General features: G+C 39.6%; 1 protein-coding gene and 1 long non-coding RNA gene across 7 annotated transcripts in view; one reads left to right on the top strand and one right to left on the bottom strand.

Moving 5' to 3' along the window:
- The window catches only part of Vps13b (vacuolar protein sorting 13 homolog B), a 564,131-nt gene that overhangs the window by 209,556 nt on the left and 327,519 nt on the right, over positions 1-27,056 (bottom strand). For 4 of the 5 annotated variants that reach the window (XM_052160919.1, XM_052160920.1, XM_052160922.1 and 1 more), the window contains exons 31-33: positions 21,147-21,350; positions 18,648-18,774; positions 14,959-15,102 (exon numbers count right to left, since the gene is read on the bottom strand). In XM_052160919.1, the coding sequence (XP_052016879.1) occupies positions 14,959-15,102; positions 18,648-18,774; positions 21,147-21,350 (475 nt within the window). The remainder of the gene's footprint in view (positions 1-14,958; positions 15,103-18,647; positions 18,775-21,146; positions 21,351-27,056) is intronic. The other variant, XM_052160921.1, reaches the window with a different exon arrangement.
- The window catches only part of LOC127667709 (uncharacterized), a 37,339-nt gene continuing 10,535 nt past the window's right edge, over positions 253-27,056 (top strand). The window contains exons 1-2 of one of the 2 annotated variants that reach the window (XR_007973923.1): positions 253-449; positions 10,482-11,122. This is a non-coding gene — a long non-coding RNA (uncharacterized LOC127667709). Of the gene's footprint in view, positions 450-10,481; positions 11,123-27,056 lie in introns of those variants that run through there. The other variant, XR_007973924.1, reaches the window with a different exon arrangement.

The raw sequence follows: 27,056 nt of genomic DNA, 5'->3' as shown, positions 1-27,056 counted from the left end.
TGTCTACACTTGCCCATGTTCATGGCTGTGGCCAACCTAGTAGGTGTGGAGTGACAGCTTGTCGAGGTGCTAGTTTGCATTTCCCAAGTGCTAATTACTACCCTGAGCACTAAGCCTTCCCCAAGTTCAATGGAGAAAAATCTGTTTGGATCCTTTGCCTAAATTCTATCTATTGCAAACCGTGAGGCTTGCAGACACATTTGCCTATTTTGCAACTGGTGTTACACTTTCTTAATGCTGACAAAGGCTTTTTGTTCGTTTAATTTGCTTGTTCTTTTGGTGTTATGTAAGAAATTATTCTGGATGCAAACTGAGAGTGAAGCTGCACAAGTGCGCCGAGGAAGCAGTTTATGTGCTGGTGCTCTCCTGCTCTCCTGCTGCACTGGCCGCATTCGCTTTTCAGCTAAGCCTCTTCTTCATCTCATGGCGCTACCTTTTGGAAGATGAAGGTAAGACAAAAGTAGGATCTAGCTCTTTTAATTACTTGTGTGTGTGTGTGTGTGTGTGTGTGTGTGTGTGTGTGTAACTCACGGGAGTAGGTTTCCCTCCTACTCAGGTCTTCAGGCTTCCAGCCTGAGCTGTCTCACCTCCTCCAAGGAAATCCTCTATTCCACTCCCAGTCAGCATAGTCGAGTCTCTCAGATGTTCATAACTCACTTCATACCCGTTCCATTTCCTGTTCTGCCTGAGGCAGGTCTTCTCCAAATAATTGGAGGCAGCTGTGAAAGAGGCGATACTTTCCTGCCTTTACTGCAGCAAATGCATTGACTGTTTATTGCGGGTGTCCTCTCATGAGGACTCCAGGAACTGCAGACTTGAGTTCTCTCAAGTACTCAATTCTGAGAGAATAAACACATGCTGATGTGCTGCCACACATGCTTTATCTGTCGAGAAATCTGAGCTGTGCTATCTTGATTACTGTGTTATTTAAAAACTTCAAGTAATTTTGTGCAAATATGTTTTTTTCCATATATCTTGGCTTTGGCACTTAATTAAGAAAGGTTATTTTAGGAACTGAAGTCTTAAAATACTTTACCAGAACTTATTTGTTAACAAGAACACACTTGCATCAAAGTAAGGCAATGAAAAGCCTGGTATGTCCAAGGTCTCATGGGAGAAATAGTCACTACATGTGGGAAACACTAGGAATGCTGGCATAAGGCTGAGGCAGGAGAAATGAGGTTGTGGCCAGTCTAGAACACACATTGAGACTCTGCCTCACTAACTGTGGAGGAACATGATGACTACTCTTGGTAGTCAGTCTCCACAAGCAAGGCCATGTTAGCATAGGAAAGGAAGCAGCCAGTGACTCAAGGCACTGGTAGGTATTTAATTTTAATATGTAATGTAGCTCCCAGGGTACCTGTTAACTTGTACATTCCTAGGAGCATATTTTACAAATATCAATAATGGATTTTCAAGCCTGGTTACACCTACCAGGAAAAAGATATAGCATCTATGCACCTCTTCCAACTATGGTTGTTTTTGCTATCTTCTATGAGTCACTCATGGGTACTTTCAGAGACTCTAGCAAGCTACACTCAATCTAAATAAAATACTTTTAATAAAATAAACAACTCAGTACTAAAAGCTTTCTGACTCATAAAGATCTAATACTGTCTTCATTCTAAGGAATGGGTGATTTTAGAGAAAAAAAAATGTTACCACATCAAAACAGTACAGTTTTAAGCTAAAACAACTGTTAGGTAGAGTATTTTTTTAAAGTTCTATCAAACTTGTTCTGGCCACCAGAGATCCTTTCCAATGGCTGTATCCATACACCTATAACATGGAGCTCTAGGAAACAGTTCTTTGTCAGTAAATTATACTGTTAACTATTGAAAGCATGAGCTGTATTCACAGCACTAGTAAAAACAAACAATTCTCCCCTATAAACAAACACACAAACAAAAACACCAGAATGTCTGAAGTATGGTAAGGAACAAAGGGCCTGATTTCCAAAACCTGTCAAACCAGTGAATCATGGTTTGAATCTCAAGTGCATGAACACCCAAGCACACATTGTGCAGTTGTAGATACTCCCAATTCTTTATTTCTGCCTTAAATTTTATCATATAGTATTCTATTGATCTTTACTGTCAGAATAAGCATAGTTTAAGTATAAAGGTAAATTCTTCACCTACAGATATTCATTAACCAAGCCCATCATGCACTTATTTTGTAAGCTGGTCTAAGTACTTACAATGCAACTGGTCATTTAAAATACTTGAATTACAAGAGTAGAGAAGAAACCTATCTTCTGAGCAGGCGAGAAGAATTGAGTAATTAGCTTCTATGTGTTTGGTAGATCATGAATGTAAGTCAAAGACAAGGGCAGGGTGAAGGAGATCAGGAGTGCTGAGGCAAGTCATGGAAAGTCAGAAAATGTGTGAACATCTGGAAGAGAAAGCTTTTGCAAAGCTTTCCTGGCACAATCAAGCAGGCATGCTTGAGCGACAGCAGACTTGCCAAGGTAGCAAGAGGAGTGACCCTAGGCACAGGAGAAGAACTAGGCCTGATCTTAGAAGCCTTCACAGCTGCCAGCTATGGGTCAGCTTCCCATGGTGGGGCACAGGAGCCACTCAGGAATGCTTTTAAGGAAGGGTGCTGGAATGTTTGTAGGCGGAGTTTCCAGGTTTCTTATCAAGTCTTCATGAGGTTAGCAGGAAAACTGAATGAGACTGGGAATAATCTAATACTGGACGCCTACCTGCCTGGAACACATGAGATCTGCCAGAAGTTCCTCTCCATTAGTTTTTCCCCATGTGTCTTTTGGCTCTCAGTAAGCACTCTCTTAAGGCTGTAAGGATATTTTGTTTTCCTTACAGTCATGTTTTCCATGCATGCATACACACACACACACACACACACACACACAGAGAGAGAGAGAGAGAGAGAGAGAGAGAGAGAGAGAGAGAGAGAGAGCGAGAGAGCGAGCACTAACAATCTGGAAAGCTGTCTTAGCAGAGCTTGAGCTACTTACAGCTTCCAATTTCCTGTCTTTCTGGGATTCCTGCATGTGAATGAGTGGGCTTGATTGATGTGCCTTCTCTTGGGCTCTAGTCCTTCTGTTTGTTGTCCAACTGCAATGCATTTTTGTTTTATCTTATATTTTATTTTGTTATATATATATTAAAAGAAAAACCTGATAGTGTGTTCTAACACGCTAAGAGCAAATGGTCTACTTTAACAGAACGTATCACTTGCTCCTGTATTCCCAGCACTCTGAGGTAGACTAACAATGATAGGCTCAACCGAGAGACGCTCCACAGCAAGGATAGTGACAAGTAACAAAGGAAACACAGATGTCAGCCTTAGCGCCGCCATGTGCATCTGCACATGCAGGTGCAGGCCTAAAATGCAGACACACATGGAAAGAAAAGAATGTCTATGATGAAACCGGTAAAGATTACTCATTAACTCTTAACTTTTGCTTGAATCAACATAATTTTAATATTTAGTAAGTGTGATTAAGTGGAAAGTCTACACAAAGGATTTGCTGGATATCACAGAATGACAGCTGTCCTCAAGAAATGCAGATGTGGAGCATCAGCTGAGCTTTCTATGGAAAAATTTATTTTATTTGAAGGAATGACTATGGAAACTACTGTTATTCTTAATTGGTATTTCACAAACATTCTCTCCCAAATAAACAAAATAAGCCTTCTACTTGGAGAAATAGATTCACATATTTCTACACATTATATATAATGTATATATAATTATATGTATATAATTATATATAATGTGTAGAAATATATATAATAATATATATATTATATATAATATATAGTGTATATATATATATACACATACATACAAATATATACATGTGCATCGTGTATATATGTCACTAGTGATAAAACTCAAGGTTTCAGGCAAAAGTTAGCAATTTTTGACATTTGCCAACACGAAGCTGCCGTAAATTCAAACCGACTACTACAGATGAGATTAGTGGTGACATTAACAAGTGTGAACTTCAAAGTGATGTAGTAACATGTCAGTTTTTGGAAGATCTCTATAACATCAAGTAAATAGTATTTTTAAACAACCAATGTATTATAAAATCCTGTATTGGTAACATACCCTCTTATATTCAGGACAAATCAATTAATTGTAATGGTTTCAGAGTCCATAATTTATTTAGCCTTCTGGAAACTATCACTCATGCTGAAAAACTGGATAGCTATATGTTGAACAAGACCAGATCCTTTCTCTCACCTTGAATAAAATTAGCTTCAAATGGATCAAAGTCCTTAGTGTAAGGTTTGAGACTATGAAATTGTTAAGAGGAAAAAATCAGGAAAATATCAAAAAACCTTTGAAGACATAAAAGCATAGACAAGGACTTCTGTAAAAGATCTGTGCCACTTTAGAGATGATGCCAATGGCCTAAGTGCAGCAAAGAGCACACATGGCACGGCGGCTTCGGAACTGCAGACTGTCTTTATTACTTTCAGTCCAATAGACAAATAGTATGTAGTCTATATACTTAGAGTTAAAAAAATATTGATTGGGTAATCAATAACCAGGCTAATAAAATGATTAAGATAGTTCTCAAAAGATGTAGACTACTGTCTGTAGGCAGGTGAGGTCAGGCGAAATATAAGGCCTGTGATTGGGCAATGAAAAAAGAAGGTGGGGCTGCAAGGTTTAGAGAGAGGACAGAGAGCCACACAGACAGAAGGAGAAGGGGGTGGAGAGAGGATGGAGGAACAAGATGAACCAGCTCCCCACGGAGTGAAAGACCCACAGGTAGCTATGGATATTGCAGAAGGGTCACAGAGTAATGTAGGGCACATTTGTCCAATTTAGGTGTGCAGCTTGTATCAATATCAGTTGAGTTTGAGTTCTTTGTGTGGGCATTTGGGGGTTGAGGATTTACTGTTATAAATCTGGCTGTTAAATTACAAGCTATGGATATGAGACCTAGGTCCTCTGCCTATGTTATGTTGAGTAACTTGGTGTTCTTGTGGGAATCCTAACAGCAGGAGTGGGGGCTGTCTATGCTCTTTTATCTATTTGTAGGATCCTTTCCCCCTGCTCAGTTGTCTCCTCTGTCCAGCCTTAATGTGGTGGCATGTGCCTGGTACTATTTTAGCTTATAATGCCCTGCTTGGTTGGTACCCCTGGGAGGTCTGCTCTTCTCTAAAGGGAGGAGGGGGCTCTGGAGGAGAAGGGAGCCACTTGGGCATACAGGGGGAAGTTGGCATGCAATATTTGAAAGAAGAATAAAAAAAGTTAAAAAGTGAAAAGTTTCAGTATAACAAACAGTTCCTGTTACAGTTCAACTTTTAGCTTCAGTTATTCCTAGTATATAACTGTATAACCTATTCAGAATAAAAACACAAGATGTCCGCCTTGGCTTACCACTAAGGACTCTCACTAATTCACTGACCTCTGCCAGCACAGCTTCACTGTGCTGCATCAGAAGCACCGCACAATCTAATGTGAGTCCTTCTCATTCACTTCACTTCAATATCTAGTGACATTTCAATGTGTACACTCTCCAGATTTACAAATAAAACCTAAAAGCAAGAAAGACCCCTTCCCATAAAAGACATAAAGAAACTACAGTTCAATCTAACATTTTAATGTAGACCATAAATGACATGCTAAAATCATGAAGAGTTCAAGAGCAGGTAAAGATGGATGCTTACAGTGTTGGGTTCTGCAGCAGCCTGAGGCGGAAAGGTCCCTTAACCAGCATGGACACTTCAGAGAAGGGACAACACAAAGGTGCCAAGTGTAGTGACATAGCGGCTGGAGACACGGCGGCCGCCTTTACACCCTGGGACTTCCACACAGAGATAAGTGAACACTGGAGCATTTGCCGAGGACTTTCAAGAGGGAGATTAAAAGATGGGAGAGAGAAGTACAGAAAAAAAGGACAATGAGGAGGGGGAGGGGAGAGGGAAGAAGAGAGTAAGACAGCAAGATGCTTGCAGAGCGCACAGAATGCGGAGAGACAGACACATACATACACAGAGAAAGAGAGACAGACAGACGGAGAGAGGGGGAGAAGAAAGACAGACATGGAGATAGAATATCAGAAACTTTGCTTTGACAATAGTTAAATATTTTGGCAAATTTTGAATTTGAAATTTGAAACTCAGTTTCTATATCTTTACAATCTGAAACTTTCAAGTCAGAGGCTGATTATGGAATGAAAAGAACTAAGACATAACACATTTAGCATACCTCACACAAAGTAAGACTACATAACAGGTGACTGATGTCACGAGCCCAGTGGCTGCTCAGTTAACAGACAGGAACATGAGTGCAGAGCGCCTGGACTCCAGAGCATTCTTGGGCACTCCAGTATTTTTTACAGCTAGGTTTACAAAATAATTCATAAATAATAAATTTTATCATTTAAAAAAGTACTATGGGCCAATCTTTAAAAAGATTGTTAGGAGCCACCTAGGCCACAGGCCCTCAATTAAAGATCATTAAAAGTATGGAAGGAAGATGAGTAAACTTAGGCCCTGCTGGTTCTCTTATATAGTTCTATGATCAAGGAGAATTTAGTTATTTGATATAAAACAGCACTGAGAAAGAGACAAAGGCCTAGAAATAAGAGAACTAAAAATGTATAAAACTTTCCACACATTCTCATGGCTCTACTGTTAATTTTCTGAAGTGAATTCTTTTATTTAATTGTAAGAAAAGCCTATACGTGGGCTTGGAAGAAACAGTTACCAGAGAGGAAGCCAAGCAACTCATGAGCTCCAATCTGTACCTGAATTGTCACTTGGTGTAGTGGCTATTCCTGGTTGTCAACTTGACTATATCATTCTAGACCTTGGCTTGGAGATCTTGAGATATATGGCTATGAATCCCAGAAGATTAAGACAGGGGCTGCATTCAAGGTCGTCTGGGGCAAAGCAAGTCCCAGATCCAAGCCTGGTGGCATGCCTTTAATCTGGGCCATGCCCTCTCCTGGACACCTACATAAGGACATTGGAAGAAGACTCACTCACTCTTCCTTGCCTGCTTGCCTTGTGGGACTGAGCAACTGCTAGATCCTTGAACTTCCATCCACAGCTGCTACTGACCATTGTTGGGAGTTAGACTACAGAGTGTAAGTCATCAACAAATTCCTTTACTATATAGAGACTACCCACAAGTTCTGTGACTCTAGAGAACCCTGACTAATACACATGGCTATCACTGTTTTTGCTCACAGGAATGACAGCAAATTAGTCATAATCTATCTTTCTTGGGATTTTCTCTTTATATAAAATACATAAAAATATTTTTACAATATGAAAACATGGTTCTAAAAACAAATCATTGGGAAATCTGAAAATAACAGATGAAAGAATCAATTATTAAAGTGCTAGAATTTAGGGTTGGGGAGAAGACACATAAGCACTGATAGGAAAAAAGATAAATTATAGTGAACATCAGTGTGCTGAGCACGGAGAGGACATCAGTGTGCTGAGCACGGAGAGGAAGGGCATCAGTGTGCTGAGCACGGAGAGGAAGGACATCAGTGTGTTGAGCACGGAGAGGAAGGACATCAGTGTGCTGAGCACGGAGAGGAAGGACATCAGTGTGCTGAGCACGGAGAGGAAGGACATCAGTGTGCTGAGCACGGAGAGGAAGGACATCAGTGTGCTGAGCACGGAGAGGAAGGACATCAGTGTGCTGAGCATGGAGCAGCAGAAGCAAAGGACAGTCTGAGAATAATCTGTTTTAAGATGTGGCCTTATCATGCTTGAGTAGACAGGTGAATATTGCTTGATGTAGTTTTGTTGTTGTTGTTGTTGTTAGGTAATTGTAGAGAGACAGTAAGTCTCTCTAAAAGGCAGTAAGAGGACAAAGTCTAGGGAACTAAAAATACCACTTCAAGTGTAAACAGTCATCCCCTTAGAAACAGTAACGAAGTCTAGACCGAATACTGTATGTATGTATGATGGCTAAGTCAAAGTTTTTCTTTTTACAAGTATAACCTTTTTTTTTTCCTCCAAAAATACTAAGAGGCACTAAACACATATGAGACAGTTTAGCAAGAGCAACTGTACAGGAGCCCCTGGGAAAGCAGAGCTAAGAAGCAGCTAAACCAGTGGTCACGTAGGGGAGCAAGGAGGCGGCGAAGGGAGCATGCTCGTTTGGTGCTGAGTGGCCCTTTCTTCTGAGGACGCGCGCACGCTGGTCAGAGGACTCCCACAACACACTGACAGTGCTGCTGTGTTTTCTTCCAAAAGCATGGTTTACATTTTGTTACAAAAGCTTCACTCTCTCTAAAGCAATGATTTGAAATGAGCATGTGTTACTCCACCCCCTCGAGGAGGCTTAATTAGAAGAATACTTGCTATTAAGGACTAACAATCATTACTAATGTCAAATGGCCATAACCCAGGGCATGCCAGCCCCCCTTCCTCTTCTATTTAGTTTACTTTTAAAAGTGTGATCATAGTATAAGAAAACAAGATAGATTCATTGTAGCACTGAAACAATATGTAGTTCTATGTGGTGCTAATGCTTCAGTTCCTAGTTGAAAGTCCTTACACCCAATAGGAGAAAAAACACAGGGCACTGAGGCTGGGGGGTCACATGCTTCAGCTGATTCCTATAGGTCTAGCCAGGGCTTGTGTTGTGAATCACATCCATAGTCTGCACTCAAGCACCACAGCCCCCAGGCTGTACTGAGCATGTACTGAGCCCGTTCCCCATGAGTGTTAGATATCAATCTTTAAATTCTATGGAGCTGTGTGCTGCACCTTGTATTTTCCAGTTCTAGAAACAGAGAGGAATTTCCATGAATTGCAGAATCCAGTTGTAAATTTATAGAGTGTCATCCACTGCATACTCAGAATCATCCTGGGGTTATCAACTAAACTTCAGAATACTGTTCACTTTATATCACTGAAACCCAGATACAGGGGTCTCAACAATATACATTCTTTTCCTTATTGTTAAGTGCTATTGGGTGCAGCAGAGTTGTCATTTATATCTCAGGACTGTGTGACTTCTGGTATCACATGGTTACAGTGTGGCCAATTAATTACCTTCATTGTATAATTCTACATTATACAATGGAGGAGGACAATGATGAAAAACTTTTCTAGAAATCTGCATACCATTTGTCCTTACACCATATATGTAGAGATTGTATGAAGTCAGGTGATGCCATCCAGCGCTACCGCCGCCCCCTCTGCTTTACCTCTATGCATTTCTACCCTCTTTTCTCCTTTTAAAACAGACCAGTTCTCTGCACATGACAGTGAGGAGGGGTAAGAACAGGGTGTGGGCCATATAAGCTTCAGCAGTACCATGAGGGTATGGCCCACAGGAAGGCGAGCTCACTCTTGGGATGTCTTCATATGAAATGCTGTTTTTTCCAGGTCCTGAAAGTACATCAACCAATGGCTGAGTCTGGAAGATGAAGTAGAGTATGGCTACACTGTAATAGCAGACATCACATGGTCCAGGGGGAGTTACTTTATACCAGGGACAATGGCGATTTAGCTGTGCACTCTTGTAACCTTATCACTTGGGAGGCTGACGGATGGGAATAGCCATCCCTTTGAGAGTTAGCCTGGGCTACACAGTAATACTGAAAGGATAGAAAATAATACAGCCTAATTCTAATGACCCCAAGAAATCAGTAGTTTAAAATGCTATCTCGCATTGTTAGAAACTAGGTAAAAGGTCACATTCCAGAGCCCACCCTTTGTTTAGACCTAGCAGAAAGGCCTTGAATAGGTGATCCTGGCCCCATAGGGTAACTGGAAATGGGCTAAGCTTATCTTGCTTCTGTAAACTTACGTCATTACCCCTAAGCAGGAGTTCATGCAACTGTAGACATTATAGGAAACTAATTGGTTCACTAATCGCAGGCTCCGATAATTTAAACTGATTGGCCTAAAAACTATGGAGTGGTACAAATCAATTGGCTCGCATTTCCCGGCATCTCCATGCTAAGAAATGATTGGTTTGTGATTCGCGGGCTTTGTCATAAACTTATAAAAGCTGTCTCAACTCGGCACTCGGGGTCTATAGTCATCTGACCCTGCGTGGTGCACGGCTATGGAACCCAGAATTCTGGAAATAAAGAAATCCTCATGCTACTGCATCAAGACCGTTTCTTGCGAGTGATTTGGGTGTCACCTTCCGGGGTGAGGGCTGCTGGGGCACCCTCGGTTTTTGGGGTCTTACAATACTAGTAGTCAGTCAGTCCAGTATGGCATGCCTTGTCTTTAAATTTAAGGCCTATCACCAAATTAAGAGTGGTACAAACGACAGGAAGACTCTTGGTTATCTGTATGGGTTTATCCAAGATCTCTTTATTTCTAAGTATTTCTCAACATGGAATGTGGCAGTACAATGTCAGCTTGAGATGGACAGAATGACTACACTTCTCTGCTTTCCTTTGCACAATGAAGTGAACACATGCTAAGTTTTGTCTAAAGGGACGGATAGCTATGTGCATTACTTCCTAATTAATTTCTTCTCCTTGATTTGCTGACTAGAACTTGATCCATGGAGACACCTTAAAATGACAAAGAAGAGAAGGATACTTTGTTTCTAGATACAGAGCTGCCATCCCAATGTTAGAGCAGTGACCTGAAGACTGGTATGTAAAAGAGAAGCGTCGTCTTGGACTTTGGTGACATAGTGCTGGACCAGTCAGTCACTGAACTATTCTGACTCTTGTGGACACCTCATATCGCAGTGGCTTTCTAGCTGCTTGTACCTGTTCCTGTTCAGAAGGCTAGTGATTAGCTGTATTTTACATTCCAGTTTGAGAACACAGTAACCTAAAATATAAGCAATATTTAAATTTATGACTTGTGGAAATGTTATACATACATTTGTGAAATATGTATCCCACATTTTCCTTTCTCCATCCCACCATCCAACAAGCCTCGCTCCCAGCTGGATGTCGCCCAGTCCCTCCTTGCTTTTGACAGCCCACTAAATTCAGTTAGTGAGACAGATACATGCACAGGGAGCCAAAATTTTATTTGATTGATTGACTGATTGATTTTATTTATTTATTTATTTTTAAGGCCATTGTTTTCAAACTAAGACCAGAATTTTGCATTGATGTTTTGATGGTCATAGCAGGCTCTGCAACTAGTACTGAAATAAAATAATGTAATGGTCGATTCTTTTTGCTTTTGAACTATTTCTTATAATGTCGTATATACTGATAGGTTTATCAACTTCACAATAATCATTAGGTTCCTTTTATTATGATATAAAAATGATGTGATATACTTCTTAAAATATCTGCATGAATTAAAATTTAACTTTATTTACATTATTACAATGACTTCCACAAATTTACTATAGATGTATTTAGTCAATCTTCCTTACTTATTCTGATTGTATATTATTTTGCTACTGATAGTAACGTTCATATAATTGAATCTTAATGTCAACAATACCATTTTTCAAGAAGGTAAAAAAACCTTTGAAAAGTAAAGCAGTTGTGTCAATCAGTGTCCCAGACAAGCTAATTACTAGGGAAGAAATCCAGGCTGAGCAGTACAGCATTATTTGGGAGAGAAAACAGAATTGTACCTTTGGCTTCACTATTAAGGCATAAGAGGGAGCTGAGACCCGAGAACCTAAACAGAATGCCATTGTAGAAGTACTCTACAGCCCCACGCTCTCATGGAGAGGTGAAGACAGAAGAGGATGGTGGACTGTGGCAGTGAGCTAGGTGACCAAGGACATTCTCTTTCAAGGGTTGTTGAAACTGACTGCAGATGCTACAAAGTGTTATTAACAGCCATGTTCAGATATGTAGGCTATTTATGGAATCAAAAGAATTTATGGTATAGAAGGCACTATGGGGAATATTTACTTTTCCTAACTACTCTCTAAGACTGTCATGTATAAACAAGAAAATATTACTTAAAAATGTCTCAATCTCACTCGGGAGTAAGAAGAAAGCAATCATAGGAGGGGGGAGGGGGAGAGAGGGAACTGTAAAGGAAAGGGGACAGGGAAGGGAAGAGGGGACATGGTCAGGTGTTGGTGGGGAAGAACAGGACTGAAGCCCTGAGGACGAGCAGCAAGAATGGAAACAAGCGACCTCAAGAGGTAGGAAGTGAGAGACCCTCCAGAATGCACCAGAGACCTGGGAGGTGAGAGACTCTCGGGACTCAGGGGACCTTAGATGAAATGCCCTATAGTCGGGAGAGGAAACTTGTAGAGCCCACCTCCAGCACAAAGACAGGGCACCAACTGAGGGATGCAGTTGCCATCCTACAGTCAAAACTCTGACCCATAATTGGTCTTGTCTGGAAGAACTGCAGGGACAAAAATGGAGAGGAACCTGAGGAAAAGAAGGTCCAGTGTCAGGCCCAAAGTGGGATCCAGCTCAAGGGGAGGCCCCAAGGCCTAACACTATTACTGAAGCTATGGTGTGCTCACAAAAAACAGCCTATCATGATGACCCTCTGAAATACCCAACAAGTAGCTGAAAGGGTCAGATGAAGATATTTACACCCAACCAATGGACCGAAGCTACTGATCCCTGTGGTTGAATTAAGAGCTGGAAGAAGCTGAGGAAGAGGGTGACCCTGTAGGAGGACCAGCAGTCTCAACAAACCTGGACCCCTGACATTGCTCACACACTGGGCCACCAACCAGGCAGCATACACCAGCTGATATGAGGCCCCCAACACATATATAGCAGAGGACTGCTGGGTCTAGACTCAGTGAGAAAAGATGTACCTAATCTTCAAGAGACTGGAGGCCCCAGGGAGTGGGGAGGTGTGATGGGGTGGGGGGGAGGAGGAGGGGGAAAGGAGGTATGGGATGTGGAACAGTCAGAAGGTGGACCAGGATGGGGGATAAAATCTGGACTGTAAAAAAAGATTAAATAATGACAACAATAACAACAACAAAGAGAATAAACACCAATGATTTCACCAATGTGGTGAAAATTTAAATCTGCAGTTAATAATAAATGCAAATAAATTGACTAATAAAAAAAGAAAAACAATAAACAGCATATTCTGGGAGTCACAAATCAGAAGCCATGTTGAGATGGACAGTGAAAAATCAGAGTACAAATCGATGTTTCTAGAAACAGGCCTCACTCCATCACATACCCACCTGGAGGCCACAGGTCAACTTCAGGTATCTTTCTTGTCTGTATCATTAGTTTATCACTAATATGAAATAATAGTTGTTTAATAGTTGTGGTCAGGATACACATTTAAACAAACATATTTCTTTGCCTCCACTTCTGCATTAAAAACCAGGTTCAAATTAGGAATTAAGAAAACTATTTATTGTAAGATATAAGATCAATTAGCCCTTCCAAACTATAGCTTGAATCATTAGATATTAACGTAACTAAAATATCTTTATACCCATGACAATTCTAATGTGCTTTATGTTAATAACTCATGACAGGAATCTATTCAAAATGAATGTTCACACAAATACCTCCTTAGGGATGGGGCAACACCAAATTATGCTTTTTAACTACTGCCACACAGCACAACGCTCACCATTTGTAGAGAATCATAGAGCCTGTACTTCTAAATGAGCACCAAGAAGGAACAAACAGCTGCACAAGCACCTTAAAAACAGCTGTCAATGCCTTCTACTTTCTGAGCACATGAGGAGCACTCTACTGATTGTCACAGTGGTTATAAATTCTAGGTGTCCCTTTATCTTCTAACATCCGAGCTTACTAAGCGGCAAGCCAAGCAAGTAGATAAATAATTAACACTGTTGCTAGGTTGTTTGAATTTCCAGAAAAATCGGTGAGTTCATTTTCTTTGATATAAGGAGTCACCAATAACAAAAATAGGTATAAGTAACATGAAAATATAAAATTCTCTTGTCCATCCTTACTTGCTTTAGGACCATCACAAAAATGCATAAGGAATATTTTAATTTGCTCATTTTCATGTCAAATAATAATATTTTTATGAATTTTCTTAAATATACTGGAAAACATTTGGGATACTACATAAATTTATAGCAATTTTAAAGTCATTACTGAATGAACAAATTACGGGAGGTAAAAGATGATCAGGGTAGAGACATTACAACTTTTTACACTGAATTTAGCTTTGTTTGCTTGTTTTTGTGTTTTTAAATGAAGTCCACTTGGAGGTTACAGTCAGTGTATGATTTCTGACAGGCAGGATGTGAACTGATTTGAGCGGCTGCAGTTCAACTCTGAGATTCCTCACTCTGCAGCTCTGGGTCTATCTCAGGCAACCCCAAAGTCTCACCTACACAATGGGCACAGTGCCCACAGTTTCCTCACAGAGTCACCAGAGTGTGCCTGAAGTCCTGTGAGTAGATGCACATAGAAAGGAGGGCCACAGTGCTATTCCTTATTTACCAACTTGGATTCTGTGTCACTCACTGGAAGAAAAGCAACACCTCTTCCAAGACTCATTCTCCTGTACAGATCCGACTAAAGAAGTATGGGAACAAAAAGCAGAGAAAAGTTTTCTGGGGTAAATCTAACAAGCACACTCTAGCTCTGCTGTGAACATCTGATTCTACGTGAGGCATTTTGAGCCTTCCAACAAGTCAACCTCAGAACAAAACTGAATTCTAAGCAGGCATTCAACCTATGATCAAGGCCACTGACACCAAACACAGTGAAGTCTTTCAGTGTTATTCCTTGAGGATGCTATTATGGAATGCTTACAAAGTTAGAGGCCCTATCCTGGGATGTGACTAAGTAATTAACAATGACACCAGGGTTCTCACAGTACACTTTAGAAACAAAATCTTATTCCTAATAAAACATTTTCTAAAGTCAGTCTATAGTGATTGAAGTTGAATGATAAGAGGATAAGAGACTATACAAATTAAAAACATAAGACATCAATTTAAAATAATTTATGGATATATTTTGGAAATAGTTAATGCAGGCTAGTTAACAGAAAGCATTTAGTTAAGCTTTCCTTTGTAAAGCTGGTAAGCATGCAATAAGAACAGACATCAGGTAACAGTTACCTCTGTGGCTTTGCTTGACGGCTCCAATCCAGTCATATTTGCTACTATTAACTGCTGTAAGAGTTGAACCTGAGCCACACTTAGGAAGAAGTCCAGGTTTGTGGTTATGTTCACTTCCAAGGAATGGCCACACACTAAAATCTCCTAAAGAGCGGATAGGGGAATAGGATTAATAGAAAATCTGAAAACGAGAGTCCTCAGATAGTGTATCATTGTTATTGGATGCTTACTACTTTCTAACTCTCTAGGAACTCAAGTACACATATTAATGAGAAAAGCAAAACTCAAAAGCACAGCTGCAAATAGTTCAGTGGTGAAAACTCTACTAGATTGTGTGGAAGATAAGTGTCAAAGAACAATAGGAAAGTTTCCCCATTTTAGATGCATTTGTTTTTATTTTCATACTCTGAACTACTGTCATTGTTTTATAGGTAATTAATGGTGCAATTTTGCAGGAAATGTACTAACAGCTACTGAGAATCTCTTATACAACAAGCTCTACTGCAGAGTTCTGGGACGCCATCAGGGACACCTCCCCCTCCAAGATCACAGTGGCCTTCAAGGCCAACCTCTTTTGGAAAGGACAGATAAAAATAGGATACTGGAGGTAGGCAGTTAAAATTAGAAACACCATAGTATAAACATTAGCCAAAGACTACAACAAATGATTTATAGCAAAGTAAAAGGCTGAAACAAAAGATATTGACACTGATTTCTCTCTTCTTTTGCTGCCAGACCTTGGCAAGAAGAGGCGATGTCTGCCACTTAATGGGAGCTGTTCTTCATAACTGTGCCATTTATGGCATTGAACATTTATCATAGAAACCACTCAGAGGTGGTAAACAACAGACAAAACAACACAGAAGCTGATGTTAATGAGCACAAAGCCCGCCTCCTGTGGACAGTGTTTAAAGGCCTGCTAATGCCTCCTTATTTAGGTCATAAAAGAATAGACTTAAGGATACTATAGCTGGCCCAAATACACCAGACAGTTTAGAGCTGCTTTTAACAAAGCCATAAAGAAGAGCGTGTTTGGCATGATTATTTTCCTTATAAAATTTCTGTCACAAATTTCCTGTATTTGTTTATTATATTTATTTTATTTCCCTAGTCATGATGAAAAAGGAGAAGACAATGATTTAGAAGTATTTTTTAAATTGTCTTCTCATTATAACATGACTTAAAGTTATAAAAATTTCTATAAAAATGATAGTTGTATTAGTGCATATATCCTATAATTAGAGGATGAGCAATCCGCATCTCGTGAACAGTATGAATCGCAGTGGGCAGACTAGGTAGCTTAAAAACATAGTGACAAGGGTGCACTCCACTCCTACTACTCCTGTAATGACTTTCTTGACAGTTTTCCTGTCTACAGCAGTGTGGAAGTGAACTGGGCACTTAGTCCACACAACTGAGAAAAGCACAAGGCAGACAGCTGACAGGAGGGAGCCAGTGAGCTGAAGGCCTCAGGCTGCACAGAGCATTCCATCTCCTGCTTCCTGGCCTGTTCACCTGGAAACAGGAATTGTTACTAAGGCCTTCAAATCAAATTAGCAGTTAATTAAGATGAGATAGAATTATGTTAGCATCTTGAGATATTTTTATTTTCATTTCTTAACTTTGTGATGCCAAGTTCTTAAGAATATAAGAAGGAAATATTTCTAGACAAAACATTCCTAGTTCAAAGAGATTTTGTGGGTTTTTTTTTTTTTTTGATTTGTCTGTTTTCTTTTGTTTCTTCTTCTTTTAGTTTGTGGTGGTTTTGGTGATTAAACTTATAGTTTCACATGTATCAGGCAAGTATGAGCTACATGGCTAGACCTAATATTTAATATATATATATATATATATATATATATATATATATATATATATATATTTATATATATATATTTATATATATATATTTATTTATTTATTTTATGTGTTCAAGTGTGTGAATCTCTGCTCATTTTCAGTTTGGGTGTGTACCTCATTAGGTGTGTAAAGTCTACACCAGTTGTGTTACTAAGAATATGGCTATAAGACTTAGTCTGTACACAACTTTTGGAGTTATAAAGAAACCAAACTGCTCCTTCTCCTAGTCCTCTTCTATCCCATAGGAACTTAGTCTCTCGGTGAAGACCCAGGGTATCTTAGTTCTTCCCTGATGCCCTTCTCAGCCTTTCTTTCCAGACCATCTCCATTCTTTGGTGACTCCCCACGTGACTCCTGTACCCAGCAGCTGCGGTACCTTGTGGGGACACAGACCACAGGACCCTTCTCCCCTCACTGAGGCTTCTTTAAATAGACAGCAATCAACACAAAACCTTACAACTACAACTTGTGTAGTGAGCAAGAGACCTTGGCAAAGTCAGTCCCACGTGGGATGTCTTCATCAAACCCCTCCCCAGCTAAAGGTTCTGGGATCTCTGAGGAAGAGGAGGTAGAAGACAGCAATGAAACAGCACCTTCCCACACAGCAGGACTGACACACAAGACATAGAGCCTGTGATCACAGCCACAAGATGGAAAAGGGAAGTGGACACATTTGCTTGTCTCTAATTCCAAAAGCTATTTTCAGGTGATTCCTGTAGGGAAAGAAAAGATGAATTTCTTTCCAACGGGGGAGTCAGCGGACACAGGAATCAGCCTAGGCTGAGCACTATGCCTAGGAGAGCTGCCCCTCCCCCAAAGAGACTTCATGGTTCATGATTTCTGAGTGTGCTTTCATGATGTTTTAAGTTTTTGTTTTCTTTTCTTCCTTTCTCCTTCCTTCCTTCTTTTGTTGTTATTTTGTTTTTGAGACAAGTCTCTTTATGTAGCCCTAACTGTTCTGAAACTCTCTCTGTAGACCAAGTTGGCCTCAAACTCAGAGATCCACCCACCTCTGCCTCCTAAGTGCTGGGATTAAAGGCACATGTGTGTGTGTGTGTGTGTGTGTGTGTGAGAGAGAGAGAGAGAGAGAGAGAGAGAGAGAAAGAGAGAGACAGAGAGATAGAGAGACAGAGAGAGGCAAAGAGAGGGAGACAGAGAGAGAGAGAGAAAGAGACAGAGAGAGACAAAGAGAGACAGAGAGACAGAGAGAGGAGGGAGGGAAGAAAACATGAACATGAAGCTGGATGAACAGAAGAATCAGGAATGAGTTGGGGAAGAACAAAAAAGAACATGATTAAAATATTTTGTATGAAAAACTTTTAAATAAAAAATTAATCAAAAAAGAAACTAGAGAAGGCCTAACTTTTGCCATACAAATATTACAAACCTCAAATGAGAGTATACAAAAACTATTTTTTAAAAATTTAGAGAAGGAATATAAGCTTTCTATTGTTTTAAATTAATACAAAGTATCATTTTCACTTAACAATGGGTCATAAGCTAATAGATGCACAGTGAGCTGAAAATACTCATCACTCAATTAAAATGCTTATTTAGTGGACACAAATGCTATAAAATGGTTCTTTCAGAGCGGGTGGCTGATGGGAGCCGTGCCTCAGCTATCTCACCTGTAACCTTCAGTTATTAAGGTCACCCGACAGGATGACCAGGAGCAGTAGAGGGCTCAGCATTTCTAAGTCTTGATGGTGACTGTCATATTAACGAACTAACGTGATGTAGTATAGAATGAAGCAGTTAAACTGTAACATACAGACAAGAGTCACCCCATAACTCAGACTAAATTGCAGTCTATAGTCTTCTGTTCTAACCTCCATATGCAGACTTTCTTGGGAGATTATTTTGGTGAAAATGATAGCAGGTGCTCCAGTTATTCGTACAGAAAAATCTGTCAAGATGGGTGTTAAAATTGCTCTCCTTTCTTGATGACGCTGGATGCTAAAAAGATAACGCAAACAATTATTATTCATTAAAAAATGAAAACAGAAAAGTATTATTCACTTGCTGTTTTTCAAGGATAACTTTACTTTTGTTTAAGTCTGTATTACAAACATGCATAGCAAAGTCTCACCATTGTCTTGAGAGTGTCTATTTGGTTTTTACAGTCAGCTTCTTTGGTTCTGTAAGGTTTCAAAAAACTGCCAGAGAAAAGAACCTCTGAGAAATTCAAATGAACCCAAGCAATTTCCTAACAATTTCATCCTAGGTCTTATTACGTTTTCTGTTTATAACTCTATTTGTTCTTGCAAAGTTTCCTATTTCTTTTGTTACTGTCAATGATCTTTCTATTTTTAGAATAATTTTAATTTTCTATTTTTAATACATTGTATGTTCCATGTGACAAAGACCATCTCCCCTTGCTCCCAACAAAATTCTCCCAAGTCTCCATATGTAGGTCTGGCTTGCTTGGAATTTCCCTGGTAAGATAAGCCTGACAGTGAGCTTGCGGTGAGCCCCCTGCCTCTGCCTCCCAAGTACTGGGATTATAGATGTGAGACATGGTGCTCAGCTCTTAAACTCTTTACTTTAAACTCTAAGTAATAGAGATTATTATAAATAATAATCTGGATATTAAAGCCTTCTTTGTCTATTAACTAGCTTTTGTATGTGAAAGCGAAGGCTTCCCCAAACAGGCTTGTAAGCTGCAAAGCTCCTTCTCAGCTTATGACGGGAATGAGGACCCAGAGCTCAGTGACTGGGCTGCATACTCAGGGAAACAACACCTGCAGAACGCGGCCTACAGCACGTCCTCTCCACCATAGCTTCTGGTCTCCTTTCGTTCCACTTTATACATTTCCAGCTTTGCTCGGTAATCTCTGATGACACCCCCATTTGCTAGTAATTCAGAGGAAGTACTCTCTGCATGGCAGAGGGCGAAACTAACAACACCACAACTTCTGGCACACATATTCCAAGCAACTCTGCAGTTTTAGTTTTCATTTTATGAAATAATACATCAGTATGTTTATGTTAGACTAGAAGCCACACCTATAAATTTCATTTAAAATTAATTTAATATTCTCTATAAATATAACTTTATTAGTCCCTTATGATAAAATGATAAATTTGAAAGCAGAAAATTGGCATAACTTGTATCTCATGTGAAAATGTAGATAAAGTACAATTCTTTGTACATCTTTTAAAAAAAACAACAAAACAACCCAAAGTATTCAGGACAGTCCAGAGAGTACTAATGTCTTCTGTTAAATTCCCAGGGGGCAGTGCTTTATATGGTATGTGCCAAAAAAGCAAACTGGATCATCTGGTTCTGTGACACAGAAGGATAAGATTTCAAGAAAGTCAATTTTAAAGAATTAGGAGATCTGGTAAGTAGAGAGCAAGAGGAAGAAGCATTAACATCTGTAACTACAGAGGAGTGGTTTAGATCCTAAGAGACACCATAATTACCGTCTAATCGCTCAAATTCCATAAAATGACCAATGTGTGAAACACGAAACGCGATGCACTCTGGAGAGAAGTGCTGAAGCGAGGCGCATTATAAAGACCTCAAATGGAAGCGATGGCAGCAAACCAAGTGGCTACAAACACTGAAGCACTGTGGGAAAGAAAAGGTACTTGTCCCTATCATTTATTTTCTCCTCACTTATGTGATGAATTAAATCAGTGACACTAAATAGAAAAGCCCAATTACCACAGCAGGGAAAATGAAATCTCATCAAAACAACAGCCATCTTTCTGCTATACTGTGAAAGCTTTTCTTCTGAGCTATCACTGACAATCATTTGAAGTAATGATAAACTTTAAAAAAACAATTTAAAATTTTATAAATCAATCATTGTCAAAGATGAGTCACAGGAGGGAAAAAGAAATGCTGAAGGAACAGTGGTTACCAAGCCCGTCAGTACTGTGGCTCGTAATGTACAGTGTTCAAGATTACAAAGGAACCAAAACCCCAAGTGTCAGCAGAGGTTGGTCATGGACTTGGGTCCAGGCTGCAGTGGACTGTTGACTGAAACCTGGGCCCCAAAGCTATGAAATCACAGCCCATCTAAAGGGAAGAACAGGAACTGCATATCTTTGCAAGAGCATGATGAGATGTCCCTAGAAAATATAACATAACAGGATTTATCCTCTTTATGTGTGCCTAATTTATATTATCTCAGAGGTCCAGGAATAACCATTTTGAGTTATGTATAAGAACAAAATAAAACAGCTATAGTTACAAATGGATTCATGTGTGTAATGAAAAGCAGTACCAATACAAACCTATCTGGGTTGGGTTTGTTAAGAGCACCAACTGCCCCAATAACAAGATTAGAAGTGTAAGCCATTTCCCAGGCCTCCCCTACCTGCTGGCCATGTTCCACTCCAGGGCTGGGTTCTGAGAGTTCCTCTCACTCTCTGGTGGCACTCCTCCTGAGCCACTGCCTTTCTCTGGTTTGAGTTGATCCCACTGGGCAGTACCAATATTGATGGACTGCAGGTCTATTTGGTACTGTCTATCTTCGATTTCTGATCCAGGATCTCGAAGAATTCCTAAGTTTAAGGCTTTCCTGAGAAGGCAGTGAAAAAAAGTATGTATATATATGTATATGTATATATATATATATATATATATATATATATATATATATATATATATATATTCTATGGTTAATACTATCATAGTCATATTCGCTCTAATTTGACAATCAAGATAAATGACTGAATTAGTTAATAAAATAGGTTAATCTGATGGAGGCAAAAGCTAAAACAAATTTTTCTGAATCGGATTCAATATCAATTTAAAGACTTTCTCCCAGGTGAGGGAGCCACAAGAAAGATACTAATGTTATGAGTTACGTAGTACTCAGGGCCCAGAGTGGGGTCCAGCGGGAATAGGAAGAAGAAGCAGGGCCTTGGAGTTCACCAGCACAACCGGCTGAACCAGGGCCAACCGGTAATGATGGAAACATCCCCAGTGCGTGGCCGAGAATGAAAATGTTGGAATCCTGCGCAACTACAGGTAAAGATAGAATCACTTAAATTTAAAACCCAATCAGATAACACGGCAGATGTGACTGTACATGAAAAGAGAAGAAATGAAGGCAACTTACAGTTAAAACAGGGTTCAGATACATACAAGCTGAGGGAAGAGATTATTTTAAATCCTCAGTGGACTTTCAGGGAGTTGATACAAAGAATGAGAGAATATGAAATGATATCAAGCAGTTAGGCTGAGGGACTGGTACCCTTGCAGGCCCTGGAGGATGTACTCCCTTAGGGTCTGCCTTGGACCCCATATTTGGTTTCCCCAGTAACACAAGAAAGAAAAGCATATAACTGCTTCTCTATAGGCCTCCTGGTAAATCAAAAGAGGCAGATACCTCTAGCCAAGGGAAGAAAGACATACCAGTCTGATCTATCTAAAGATTAAAGCAGTATATGACATTGTATCATTCCATAAGACTTAATTCAACAGGGCCTGTCAATCACCTGGCCAGGAGCCCACCCATAGGGAAACTGACTCCCCTTGAGCAAATGCTGAGGAGCTGAGAGGAAAGGTGATCCTCCTATGGAGATGATGCACCCATCTGTCCCCGAAGCCCCGCCCTCACACGGCTGCTGAGGGAGCTCCCTCTCAGCAGTGTTTCTAAGCCTGCCCACTTTTCTGAGTTGAGAAAGTATGATTTTTCCTTCTTTTTGTATACTACTCAAAAGCCCAAGCACACTTTCCAGGACACTCTGAGGTTCTCACCATTGATCTGAAGCCCCCCCCCCCTTCTTCCATGCACCATCATGTGAACCCCACTGCTAAACATGGCAGCTTTCTCTGCCTCAAATGAAAAGCTATACATTTTTCTTTTCATCTTCTTCATCTCCCTCCACACAGTAGCTGCTAGGACTGACAGCTCGTCTGTCTTGTTTTTCTTCCAAATTCTAATAGGTCCCTTCTGAGTTCATCTCTAAATTCTTTTGTTGAAAGTGAACCCAGAAAAGATCCCAGAAAGTGAACCTGATTTTCCTGGTAACAAACTAATTAGAATAAGCATACATGATTCATATATTCTACTTAAGACACAAAACCATCACATTTCAGACATTGCAGTTACAGCACTGCCCATGAGACACACACCTAAAGTTTTAACAACAGGATGGTTAATTAAGCTAATGGAAAAACAAATACTAGACAAACCTTGTTAAAAAAAACAAAAACCTGTTAGAATTACTTAGTCATTATAGTACACAGATTTAACTCTACTTCAATAGTTACTTTTTAGTGTAAAATTTAGAGTAATACAATAAGCAGGAGGAAAGAAAATAGAAAATTTGAAACATCAAATTACTATATTTGATGATATATTTATGGAACATGGTATCTGACAATTGGAAAATACATCACCTAAGTACAAAGCAACATTTATAAAAACTGTTTTCCTCCTGGCATCAAGCTCAACTCAACACATTTCAATCAACTTCATACAGATTGTAGTCTGTGAGCACAATAAAATGCTTTACTGAAGAGAACCTACAAAACTTATTTTTAGAATTTAAAAGACATTTCTAAGTTAGTTATTCCTTAGTCAAAAATGAAATAGAGAAACAATTCCAATCTTATGCCCTACACGCCCTGGACAGAGAGGAGATGGTACGTCAGGAAAACATACTGCTGAACTTACTAGTATTGGTGAGGAAGCCAGGGCCAGAACTCACAACTGCACAGAACAAAGCAGGAGAGATTTAGGAGAAAGTAGGGTACAAGAGCAGGAATTAGCGAAAAGATAAGAGATGATCAACAAGACCAAACAATAGGTGACCGTCTAGCAAAGAGAAAAGTAAAAGGGAAAAGAATTAAGATATCTGCCATGAGCCAGGCAACATAGCTGTGGTGCTGAACTGAGTACACAGACAAGGGAGGGGTCTGAGCCAGTCTGGAGATCCAGGAGCATCCAGCTTCTGTACAAAACAAAACTCCTGGCTACTTCTCTCCCGAGAAGGAATTTCTTATTCTGTTCATCATAGCTTTAGATAAAAGCTATCCTCTCATCTCCTCCCTATACACAACATAAATTTTCCTCATATGAGTTCTGTGTTGTGAAAACAACCCATTTTAATATCCTGACAACACAAATCACTAATATAATGCCATAAGTGGGAAGCAGCCAAGTCCTTCAGCATTCCTAGTGTTAGACTATCAAATCCATACTGTGTTCTACAAATTCCTTACAGCTAGTGAGAGATTTAGAAGCAGTGTGAAAAGACTGAGCCCAGAATACAACTAGAAACGCACACAATCAAGGACCACCTACCATAAACATGGGTAGTCAGTCCAGGGAAGAGAAAGAAAGTACTTAGGTTCCAAACAGCCCTGTCTCCTCATGCAAATGAGGAAATGTCTCACACAAGTGAAAAAAGGCCTGAGGATGTGGCCACAACAGGTCCAGAAATCATAAGAAGGCTCTGAAGAGCAAGCTACCGTGGAGAAGGGGCAGGACGGAAGGCCAGAGCTCCACCTCCCCTCAGTAGATACAGTTTGGAGTATCCAAACAAAGCACAGCTGTGGAGAATGGCGCTGCATGGTCTCAAAGGTGGGCTGCTGTGAACAAATGGCCGTTCGACCCTTGCCTGGCAGAATACAGAAGGGACATGGTGACAGCTATGCGGAGGAAGCCGAGTTTGTTCTTTAGGAGTGTGAGAACATGAACATGCACATGCGCGTGAGTGCAGAGGCTGACACACCGTTAGTTAGTGTGAGGGAAAATAACCATCCTCTTTGACTGTCCTCAGCCTCAGTGTGAACTGTGAACAGACGTGCAATGACTAGAGCTCAGCTACAGAGAGGAGGCATTAGGACTGGAAAATCAAAACTAAACAATAAACAAACTAACAGAGCAACTGAGAAAAACACTGCTCCTTAATGAATTCAAACCACATTTTTATTAGCCTAGAACCCTTGTAACAGCATGTTGGTTAGCATATAATAAATTTCTACTTTCCAGGCTAAAGACAAGTTTATCATGCAAAATTTAAGTCAAACTAAAATATATGCGCATCTTTGCCAAACAGTTTCTTCAATAACTTTCGAACAACTAAGATAACAAAATCAGGACATATCAATGTATTTCTAATTTGTTTTCACAAGTAAAAAATGCATATTTATATTAGAAAGTACAAAAGTATGTCACCTGGTCCTTAGTGTTGGTATTTTAAGGAAGTAGTTAATATAACAAATGAGTCTGGTTTGATTTTTCAGTAATAAATTTGACAGGGATGCCTTTTCAGACTTATAAAATACAAGTCAACTTTTCCCTCATATTATGTGAACAATTTATTCTCAATTCTTTACAAAGAATATATACTAGTAGATCAGCAAGGACTATAATGCTTAAAATTAACAAAATCCACTCTAAGACTAGGAGGTAAATATGTTACAGTAAAATGCCTCACAGTATTGTTTCCTTCACCTACATGTCTGCTATGGAGAAAGCAATCAAATCGCCTCAACTTCATATGCTTCTAAAATGTTCTATGAACTTTGTTCCATTCCTATTGCTGCCTTCAAAACCAAGCAATCGGACCAGGAAAGACGAAGAAGCTCAGTTCTCATAACTTCCTTATTCTTCACACAAAAAGCTGCTTTGTCAGCTACTGCGGAGGAGTTGTAATTGTAATTGCTTTGGCCTTCCACCCTCTCCTCCCACACCATGTAAACTATCCAGCAGGTGGTGTGGGAGGGTAAACTCAGTCTGCAACAGTTGGTCAATAATGTAATCATAAGGAACCAAAGATGACTTTAAGAGTATAACAGGAAACATGGCTTTAATGTTTTCCTTTTTAAATTGATTTAGTCTGGGACAGGCATGTTTACACAAGGAGCAGCTCATGTTGGACCATTTACTGCTTACTGCTGAATAGGCATATCGTGGGAATTCAATGTAAAGTAGCAAAATGTATTCACTTATAGCTCAACTGAGATCTATAAAATGCTAAACAATCCAGAAAATAGGAACGGAAAACCAAGTCCAATTTTCATATCTTGAAAAAATTAAATGTCTACACATTTATCACAAAGTCTCTATGAAAGACAGTAATTTGGAGAGTAAATATGGAAGGAGCTATAATGGCCAACTGTCACTTATAGCTCAACTGAGATCTATAAAATGCTAAACAATCCAGAAAATAGGAACGGAAAACCAAGTCCAATTTTCATATCTTGAAAAAATTAAATGTCTACACATTTATCACAAAGTCTCTATGAAAGACAGTAATTTGGAGAGTAAATATGGAAGGAGCTATAATGGCCAACTGTCAGGCTGGGCTCTTGGAAGAACTGCTGAGCAGACTGGAGAAGATGTCAGACTCCCAGACAGACAGGCTGACCCAGGACGACTCAGCTAGGCTTCAGGAACACCTCCCTCCCACTGTCTGATGTAAGCGTTTAAAATCATAACAGAGTCTGTAAATATGGAGTCTTTAAAATAATTTGTTACAAGTTAACTTGTTAGATTCTATAGTGAGAAAAAAACCTAATGGAGGCATTTGTAAAGACAAATTACAACCTAATTAATTGGACTGCAAGTATTCCAGGCATTCCAAATCACAATACAACATTTTAATAAAGACAATTCCTTTCCTATATTATCATATTCATTTTATTAATATGCTTCTCTGTATCATTTATATTTTGTTCTCTTTAATTATGTAGTTTCATTCCATATTGACTCTACTATCAATCTCTAAAGTGTTTGTAATGAAAAATACTTTTTACATAAAATTGATGGTGAAGGTACTAACAGGACCTTCAAGTGCATCTTCGGGAGATTACAATCCACAGGGCCAGACAAGTTCTCCAGAGATGTCTCCCTTTGTGATTTCTTTATTGTTTCTACTTCCACTTTTAGATCCTGGATGGTTTTGTTCAGTTCCTTCACTTGATTGTTTATGTTTTCATGTAATTCTTTAAGGGATTTTTGTGTTTCTTCTTTAAGGGCTTCTGCCTATTGACCCATGATCTCCTGTATTTCTTTAAGGGACTTTTGTGTTTCCTCTTTAAGGGCTTTTACCTGTTGACTGATGTTCTCCTGTATTTCTTTCTTTCTTTCTTTCTTTTTTTTAAAAGATATATTTATTTTATATATGTGAGTACACTGTCACTGTTTTCAGACACACCAGGAGAGGGCATTAGGACTCATTACAGATGGTTGGGAGCTACCATGTGGTTGCTGGGACTTGAACTCAGGACCTCTGGAAGAGTAGTCGGTGCTCTTAACCCCTAAGCC

The sequence above is a fragment of the Apodemus sylvaticus genome, chromosome 17, assembly GCF_947179515.1.
Source record: "Apodemus sylvaticus chromosome 17, mApoSyl1.1, whole genome shotgun sequence".
Taxonomy (NCBI): Eukaryota; Metazoa; Chordata; class Mammalia; order Rodentia; family Muridae; genus Apodemus; species Apodemus sylvaticus.
Note: the sequence above shows the minus strand (reverse complement) of the source record. Positions and strands in the feature narration are given on the sequence as shown.